Consider the following 9679-nt stretch of genomic DNA (forward strand, 5'->3'; position numbering starts at 1 on the left):
TACAATGAAAAATTATCCCATTAAGTATAGTTTAAATTTTATTAGATTAGCAGAGGAACATATATTCTTTAAAGTATAATAAAAAAATATTTAAAAAAACATATAATATCCCTTAATTTCACTAGTTGAATTAAAAAATTACACTAAAAAAGAACTCTTAAAAAAAAAGATCATAACTTATTTTTTCCGTCTCATTGGGGCGCTAAATGAGTTGGTAAAAAGTTCTATGTTCTGGCATATTCTAAAAATAAATCAATAAATTCGTGATTTATTGACGGTGTACACACAGGTCATTCGATGATTGTTCAGTAGTTAAGGATTGCAATTTTTATTTTTGGTCGAAGAGATGAAAATGTACCAAAAAGAAAAACAACGGAAGATGAGCAACTTTTGGTCCAGAAGTAGCTGCAAGTAAAAAAGTGCAGATGTAGAGTAGAGCATCAAGTGAGAAAATTTTAGTCTAAACTTAGAATATACAGATATGCATATAATTGTCCAGTGTTATAGCAGGCAAACTATCCTTCAAAGAAAGGGAGGCTCTTGAATCTTGTTGGCTTGGCACAATCTGATTGTGTCCACCCAATCTTCAGTTTCCCATTGTCATACACCACCAATTGCCCCCGCAGAGAAATGTCTGCAAAGATCAAACGAAAGTAGAATAGCAAAAACATTAAAATAAAACAATACAATAGGAAATACTAACAAGGACTAGGACTTATACAAGGATATAACACAAGGTACGCTGCGCCTGTCCGTCACCATAGTTTATTTTCTTGAACAAGAGATAAGAAAATGCATGCAGGAAAACATGCATTTCCAAATGATATTTACAAAACAAAATAATAATAATAAGGGCCAACCAGGATAAAAGAATTGAGCATGTTACAAGGCATTGGATTTCTAAGACTAGGTTAGGATCTGATAAAATTGAAAGTTGAAACTTTCTTAAGAAAAAAACTGGGCTTTAGCAAAGAATTTGTAGAGCGAAAGAATATGTGGTATAAAAATTTTGGTGTTCCAAGTAAAAATGATCTTACCTCCAAGTATAATTGTGGATCCATCATGTACTTTGCTTCCATCCAGGATGCCTAAGCAGACATTACCTTTATTCTGCATAACAGGAAGGAAATTGCATCATAATGGGCTTTTGGAATACACTGGAACCATTTTGCGTGAAAAGAAACATGGACAAGTGTACATAATAGTTGGGAAGTCCTTACACTAATGATCAAGTACCCTTCTGGAGGAATATGAAACCTCTCGGAAAGAATCCACCATTTGCTCCCCAATTGAAGGGTTAAAGTCTTGAAGAACTGCTTAATATCCATAAGAGATCTGCATCCACAAAGATGCAACTTTTAGGACGTGGTCAACTGGTTTAAAGTAAGGTCACATCAGAAAAGGGTATCTTGCTATAATATGTTAATGAAATAACTGATTTTCATTAGACTCATAGATTAATTCATTGATCAAGCTTGTAGAAGAGTTTTGACTAGGATATCTGTATTTAAATAACCTAACATAACCACTTAAAAAGAATAAGTTTGAGACCCATGGAGGGCAAATTATGCTATAGAATGCAACTATTTCTTCTGCAAATTATAATATTTCTTCTGCAACTATTTCATACTACAGAATGCAACACAAAGGAAAGCAAGCTTGAAAGCAACCTTTTAGTTCCAAAAAAAAAAAAAAAGAAAAGTACGCTTAAAATTGGAAACTATTGTGCCTAAATTAAAAAACCTCCGGCATCCCCTTTCCTTTGTCACATGGTAACTAAACAAGCATGTCAATATTATGAGAAGGTTAGATATCAAATTGTTCTTTGGGGGTGATACCACTGCTTTTAAGTTTTAAGTTGTTGTAACAAAACGGTAAACAGTAAAGTTAAAGTCAAATATGTAACTTTTTTAGTAGCAACAGATTAGTGGGAACAATTTTAAATGGAAAAGTGAAAGAATTATACGAGTGACAAAAAATGGATGAAGTCCACATTAAAAGGATGCCAATCAAGTACAATATCAACTGCTTTTAGTCCAAGGAGGGCAGGTAGAGCCTAGCTAGCTGCTGAAACAAGAATCTTTTGAGTCAACTACAAGTTGGAACTTGCAGGAGAGCTCGCTTTATGAGCAAAGTGATAGTATTATTACCCCCAAAAAAATGCACATTAACTAGTCTTTTTTTTTTTTTTTTTTGCTCTTCTTTTAAGTCAGAAACACCTCTATATAGAAACTTTAACAAAAGAATCTATAGCTTTAACCCAAATTCATAGGAATAAATTACTGAATTAACTCTATGTATGTATACACAGACAAAATTTTGTGCAAACACATTAATCTTGAAAACTAAAATGATCCAATTTTTTAGAAATAACTGGAGGCACTAAAACGGCAATGCATGGAAATTCATACAAAGTTAGAATGACCATCTCCAAAGGTGATAACATGCCCAGATGGTAGTTCATGTGACGTGATAGTAGTGGTAGTCGCACAAGCAAAAAGTAAACTTTTTTCCTTGATAAAATCAATAGTTTAAGTACTCTATAAATGAATTCGTCTCTCCATTTCATCTCTGTACCAAAAGACCACAAAGCGCTGCCTTTCTTGTGCAAGCATTTCAAATGTGTTAGTGTAACTAATGACAGGAGTTGTACTGTTAGATATTGTCTGTACAACCCCGTTAAGGCAGGAAAATCAATACAAAATAGAAGTTCCAGCAATCAAAATGTGTTTTTGTTTCAAATCCTTAGAAGAGGATTAGACATAGGTTGTGGAAATTTTCTCCACAGCCAAAAAGAAAAATGTAACTAACTGAAACAACAGATAGGCTACCTGATCGGGAATGGAGCTTGCCAACAAATTGGCAGTGTTGGATCTGATGCATCTTGGATAAGTCCCAATGTGGAAACCTCGCTCAGCTGCATCAAGCAACAGGTAGTCGATATAATTAGTTGGCAATGCTTTCTAAAAAAGTGACTAATTATCTTTCAATCAAGCTGAAGATGGAAATGCATACAGAAGTGATCAATTCCAAATATGCTTGTTTTGTGAAGTATGTATAAGAACTGCCACTGTCAAACACAACTCTTCCAATGTTGCTGTCTTGTCCTCCTAAATTGAGGGAGCTACTTCCATAATTGATTTTCACAATTTGTGTATGGTAAAATTCTCTGAAGGTAAGATAAAATCAAGAGACAGAAATAATAAGTCAAAGCTGAATTGGAACTAAACAGCAAGATGAGAAATTGCAGAAGTTAAATCACAGAATAGTTTAAGTAATTATTAAAATGAAACAAATCAGGGAGAACAAAATAAATGGGGAAGAAGGGAGGGGCAATGATGACAAACAAACATGGTGCAGCAATTGTTAAATCAAGTGACAGCACAAAGCCTCCTTAAAAACTGGCTTCCTTGAAAACTGGTCAAGCACTTCTGTAGATGCTGATTTTGACATTTATAATAAATAACATCTATCACTGTAAGGGGTATATGTCCAAAAAATAACCTTTCTTACAAAATAGTGAAGAGAAGAATGGTGGATAGGCTTTTGTAGACTAGGTGGAAATATAGTATCAACTTCTGGCCTGTGTTTTTTAGGACTTGTCAATAAACATTAAAGTAAATCATTTCTGCAAAAATTACATAGCAATAGATCATTTTCTACTGGTTGAATTGTTTAGATATGAATTATACATTTTCACATTAAAAAACAAGTACATGCCTCAAGGAATCACAAACAAGAAGCAAATTTTCAGAGATTCCTGCTCACGTTGAAGGGCTTCCAAGCATAGGGACCCATGACATTCCCCAGTTTGGTATAAAATCATCACCCAAGAACATATATCCACCAACAGCTATATCTGTTGCAAGGCAATGACCGACCACATTGTTAATAATTCCCTTGCTCGCCAATTGTGAAGGCAAGCTAACTTTAGCCCTGCTCAGTCCAAGAATTCCATCTGTCTTTGACAGAGTGTTCAAAAGTATGCCTTGCTGATCATATGCACACCTTAAGAAAAATAAATTCAAAAGTTATTCAAACACATGGGCAGGAAGATTAAATAGATAAACTGCTCAACAGTCCAGTATGCAGAGGGAGTTTGTTGAAAAAGTATACCCAAAAACAACATCTAAGTTGGTAATTGATCCATTTGCAGTTACTAGGTGAAGTTTATCTCTTGCAAGAACCCCCAAGGAGGAGCTACGGTCAGCATATTCAATCTCATAGTCACACTGTTGGCAGGTTTTGCAATTTTGAGGCTTCTGATTCTTCTGTACCTCTGTGCACATTGAGTCTTTTGACGCCACGATATTCACTGTCGTGGGTTTGTACAGAGGATTGGCTCCCTACATCAACTGTATCCATTAGAGTATGGATGATCCCTATCGCAAGAATTACATCATCAACAGTGTTTGGTTCTTAACCTCTTATCCTATGACATTATCTTGATAAAAACTTATTTTCCCTCCATCTAGGCTCTGTTTTTAAGTGTTTTCTTTGCTCAAGGTAGTGAAGATGCACTTTTACTAATGAAATTAATAGAAACCGCAAAACACTTCCATTTTTAATATATTGCAATGTGTGTCTCCTGACTTCTAGCCCTATGGTCAATTAAAGGAAAATTCAAGACAAACTATGATGTAAGATGCACTTGGGCTTAAGCTTGAGTGATTGAGATGAGTAGGGATCCTAGGTTAGAGGCTTAATGCTCCCCTCTTGTACTAAGAGAGATATTAAAGAGATTTTTAACACTGTTAACCAAAATGAACAAACTGAAAGCCCTAAAAAATGGAGAAGGCGAGGTGAATTGAGGAAAAAAGCAGAATAAACATATTAATTTGGTATATCTGCTCGATAAACAAAGAAAGGATGAAATTCAGTAAGAGAGTTTAAGAATTCTATTAGACTCAATATGCGAAGGAACAAATGGGTATTTGTTACATCAGCCAGCAGTGTACTTTTATAATAATTAGCAATGGTTGTTTACAGATCCCGTTAGTGTATGCACAACCAGAAAGACTAGTAACTAGTGAGCAATGCGTTACCTTGGCACAGCTGCTGCAAGGAGCATCACATTGTATCCATGTTAAGTCACTTCCAGTATCAATATCAAGAAAATATGGTCTTCGAGGATTCCCAACAAGCAAGTACGTGAAGTACAATCTGTAAAATTATAAAAATTTAAGTTAAGAAAAATCACACTTTAAGCATATGGTACAAGTTACTGTAGTTGACAACATATTACAAAACCCACAATCACCCCCATTTTGTATCTCCTGTAGTCAGTATCTGATGGAACCAAACAAGCACTATCACTGCAGAAACATTTTCTTTTCTAATCTTTTGGTTACTAATAACTCTTCAAGATGGGCATTATCCCTGAACTGCAGGATCTAAAACAAATGCTTCCGTTGCTATCTTTGCAACACAAATGCCCAAACATACACTGCAATTGGCTTGATCATTTATATAATCATCCAAGTTGTAGTTGCAGTATAGAGGGTTAAGATAAAGGGTAAAGAGTTTACACAGGAAATTGAAAAAAGGGAGAATAGCAACATAGCTTTTATTTAGGGTTGAAAATGCCCGAAAATGCTTATCAAAACAGTGACCAGTCATTATAGATATGGAAAAAAGAAGCATTCTTACACTCCCCTAATGAATGAATCCCACAAAAATACTTTAAAGATATAAATTGAGACAATTACATTGGTTTCCATTTCTCTCAAGTGCACAACAAAGCAACATTATAATTTTATAAAGATGGCTGTAGTTATCCAACACAAAGATTCCAAGGCTTTTTTGCAGCTTACTACAAGTAGCACTACTAGAAAAATTCGAATTGCTATAAAATCGACATCTGTTTCCAAATTTCTCAGACCAAAAACAAAGACGTAAGTTAGATAAGGAAAGAGATTTACGCGTACCCATCTGGATAAACATTGCCCCTAACAGGCAAAATAGTACCAGATAAATTAATTACAGCAGCATTAGCAGCCACCAATTTGTTGATCTTCTGAGTTCCTATTGTACCACTATCAATTGAAGCCACCAAATTCACCTTATCAACATCTACAAACCTCCCCAACTTGAGCTCTGAATCAGCCCCCATTTTATGATACAAAGGGAAGATAAAAGACTGTGGCTTCTCATCGTCATCATTGTTGGAATTCCTTAATTCTACCGAAGTGTTGGAGAAAGCAGAACTGTAAAGAAGAAGAGCTAAAAGGGAGATACCCAGAAAGCCTAATAGCTTTCTCGGGTTATCTAAAAAGAGTCTTGAGAATGAGAATCCAAGTTGAGGGTTTTGTGGAGGTGATGTTATAGTTTGGGTTGTTGGCAGATGTTGTTCTTGTTCTTGTTCTCGTTGTTGGGTTTGGTTGGATTGAGGAAAAACATCATTAGTAAGAGTAAAAGCTGTGATTGTTTTGCCTAAAGAAGGGTTGTCAGATGGTGGAAGAGTTATTATAACTACCCCTGTTACTTGCTGTGGCCTTTCATCAGAATCCATCCCCCTCTTGATCAGAGAAGATATTGAGAGAGATTTGGGTGCCTGGGGTTTCAGGGAACTATCAATCTGCTAAGAAAGAGTATGGATCATATCCATGGAGTTGAATATTTTGGGAGATCCATTGGAGGATCGGAATTTGGAATTAGTACAACTCCAGGAAAGTCACTTTCTATGCAAACAATACAAGTCAAGGTGAAGTTACGTAAAGAAGCGTAATAATACTAGTACTACATATTAGGTGCAAAAAGTGAAATATCCAGGAAGGAACATTTAAGCTTTGACTGGTACTCCAATGATTTCATTCATCGTCGGAAAAATGATTGTTTCATTGTTTTCTAAATGAGTAATCAAACTTACACAAAACTGTGGAACTTTTTTTTTTTTTTTTAATTTGTAAAAAATCAGTGCTTAATTCTTAGCAATGAGAGACCAAATTTCTCACTCATGTCCAATTCGTTAGGAGCTATAACAAATTTAACGTGGTTAGGAGGCCTAATTTCTTTCTTGGGCATAATCTATGGCCTGCACCAAATGGGATGAGTTGAAAATCATGTCCTTGAAGGTCTATATTGCTATCAACGAACCTTTCTGGAAACAATTCTTCAACATTATTGGACCACGCATTAGGATCTCTCCCAATTGCCCAAACATTTACTAAGATCCTTCACTTTTTTTGTATATAATATCCATCGATAACTATGTTCCTTTATGGACTCACGAGCAACAGGATGAAGCCTTAAAGTTTCCTTCACAACCATGTCCAGGTATGCTTATTTTGGTAAATCAATTTCCTCCACCATTCTCTTATTCCCAACAATGCTTTCTATTACTCTTCTTAGAGATGTAGCATTACCCTCGGATGCCTTATGAGCTCTGCTAATGCCCACTTGATTGTGGTAGTTGCAGTGTCAAAGCCACCGGTAAATTGATCTAATATTATGGCTTTGTTGGCTTTCCGACCATTTATGTGCACGGATCATCATTGGGATTCATTGGTTGACTTAACATTGTAAGCATGGATTCGTATCAACGAAATCCCTCTGTTGCTTTTTCTGTTGATGAATATATATTCAGCTCATGGTCATCAATGATCTTCTCGAGGCCTTTGTCAAGTGCTTCACTGACCGTCTTTAATCGCAGTCTGAATCCCTACATATTGTTGACATTAACCAAGAACATTCAGTTGCATGGGTTTAGTTTAATGAAAAAAACGTAGCCAAGTATTTTGTTTGCTTGTTTTCATGGTTAGAAACTATGATTGCAGTGAAAACAAGCAATGACATTATCGAGTAGATGGAGTTTCTCGACAATTGGAACCATGTTTGATGTTTACCAAACATCAGTGGTGAAGAAGAGAGAAGTTGCCATTTTTTTACTGAACTTGGCATGTAGAGTGTTAAGCATTTTCACGTCTCGTGGGGCATTTAGAAGAATGCAAAAAAGGAATGGTTCAAGTGAAAAGGCATGTGATATAGTAGAAAAAAATATGTTATTGTAACATATGTTGTTTTCAGTAATTCGTATATTGTAATTTGCAATAATGAATAATGATTTATAGCCTTGGTTGAAATTGTTGTGTATAATATATATATATATATATATATATATATATAAAAAATGAAAGGACAAAAAAATTTTTATATTTTTTTTAATTATTGATTTCAATAAATCCAAGAAATGAGAGATAAAGTAAAAAATTCAAAAAAATTTGAAAATTCGAAAGAATGAAAATTTAATAAAAATAAACTTTTCCTAAAATTCAAAAATAGATTCACAAAAATTTTATAATCTGAAAATTAAAAAATCTAAAATTTTTTGAAAAATTTGAAATTTTTAAAAAATTTATGATAAAGTTTAAAAAATTCTAAAAAATTAAAAATTTTCAAAATTTTGAAACATTCTAAAATTTTTTTAATTAAAAAATTTTTGTTAAATAGTAAAGAAAAAAATTAAAATTTTAATAAAATACAAAATAATTCTGAAATTTTATTAAAATACATAAAAAATTTAAAATATAAGATTCAATAGAAAGTGAAAAAATTTTGTAATTTTTTAAAAGTTGTTAGATTTTTTCAAAAAAATCTAAATTTTTTGTGAATCTTTTTTTGAATTTATAGAAACTTTTATTTTTATTAAAATTTTCATTTTTTGAAAATTTTAGAATTCTTTTGGGTTTTTTTAATTTTAAGAATTTTTTTAACTTTTTGTAATTTTTTAAATTTTTAAAAATATTTTAACCTTTTATTTTAATAATTTTTACAAATATTTTATACTTTTTAAAATTAAAAAAATTTAGAAAATTTATTGAATTTTTTAATGTTGATATAGCAATTGATGATGTAGCGTTGATTGGATTTTTTTTTTATATATGTCAACATTTTATTAGATGTTCATGCTATGTTAGTAGTTTGAATGATAATGTTAGTCTTATATACCAAAATAGATGACAGAATGAAAGTTAAAATACAAAATTGATAATTTTATTTTTTAAAATATCAAACTAACAGAAAATATATAATATAGGAATCATTTTTATATTTAACCTAATATATAAATAAGATTTATAATTACATAACTTTATTAGTATGAGGGTTTTTTTTATTAAAAATATAAAAAAAAATGATTTAGGCCTAATTTAGAATTGCTTATAAAAATAGTTTATGTGTTCAAAAGCTATTTTTGATCTGATTTCAATATTAAACAACAAAAAAAAAAAAAAATAGTTTTTCAATTTAAAAGTATGATTTTGCAACCCAAGCAAAAAAAGTTACACAAGTGGTGTTTTTGTTGTGAAAAAGTACTTTTTGATAAAAAATCGCTATATTATTCTATATTTTTAATATTTTAGTATTTTTCATATTTTCTTAGATATTTTAATTACTTGACACTTTTGCACGATAATATTAAACATTTAGGGGGTGTTTAAGTGAGCCATTTTTGCTCGAAATCATTTTCTCTCTCAAAATCTAACTTTTCGTTATCTGATTCTTTAATTTGGTTGAAAAACTTTCCTTCGCAACATGAATCTTACATTTTTAATAGTTTCAAAAAAGGAAAAAGTAAGGGAATAAAAAACTTTCATCTCCTTAAGTGAGAAGATTATTGGCTGAGATCTTAATTTTTTGTAATTTGATTCTTTAGTTTGATTAAAGGAATCTAATTCCTGAG

General features: G+C 32.4%; 1 protein-coding gene and 1 long non-coding RNA gene across 2 annotated transcripts; one reads left to right on the forward strand and one right to left on the reverse strand.

Moving 5' to 3' along the window:
• Window positions 1-301: 301 nt before the first annotated feature.
• On the reverse strand, window positions 302-6952 carry LOC111289888 (aspartyl protease APCB1-like). The gene is made up of 9 exons (XM_022881243.2): window positions 5928-6952; window positions 5046-5163; window positions 4117-4346; window positions 3769-4008; window positions 3016-3169; window positions 2832-2917; window positions 1221-1335; window positions 1038-1110; window positions 302-634 (listed from the first exon to the last, which is right to left on the reverse strand). Exons 1-9 carry the CDS (start codon window positions 6509-6511, stop codon window positions 516-518), a joined length of 1719 nt encoding a protein of 572 aa, XP_022736978.1. The 5' UTR covers window positions 6512-6952; the 3' UTR covers window positions 302-515.
• Window positions 6953-7037: 85 nt separating this feature from the next.
• LOC149516153 (uncharacterized) lies at window positions 7038-8081 on the forward strand. The gene is made up of 2 exons (XR_016346408.1): window positions 7038-7275; window positions 7418-8081. It is a non-coding gene; the product is annotated as an uncharacterized LOC149516153 (long non-coding RNA).
• The last annotated feature ends 1598 nt before the right edge of the window (window positions 8082-9679 follow it).

Source organism: Durio zibethinus, chromosome 11, assembly GCF_047325235.1.
Source record: "Durio zibethinus cultivar Kanyao isolate XHJ-2024 chromosome 11, ASM4732523v1, whole genome shotgun sequence".
Classification (NCBI taxonomy): domain Eukaryota; kingdom Viridiplantae; phylum Streptophyta; class Magnoliopsida; order Malvales; family Malvaceae; genus Durio; species Durio zibethinus.

Bases quoted from the DNA above. Each gene is read 5' to 3' on its own strand.
- LOC111289888 (XM_022881243.2), bottom strand. From the start codon at position 6,511: ATGGATTCTGATGAAAGGCCACAGCAAGTAACAGGGGTAGTTATAATA. The intron at 4,347-5,045 runs GTAACGCATTGC...CAGTTGATGTAG, and splicing joins CTTGCAGCAGCTGTGCCAAG to GGAGCCAATCCTCTGTACAA. The intron at 3,170-3,768 runs GTGAGCAGGAAT...TCTTACCTTCAG, and splicing joins ATGCTTGGAAGCCCTTCAAC to AGAATTTTACCATACACAAA.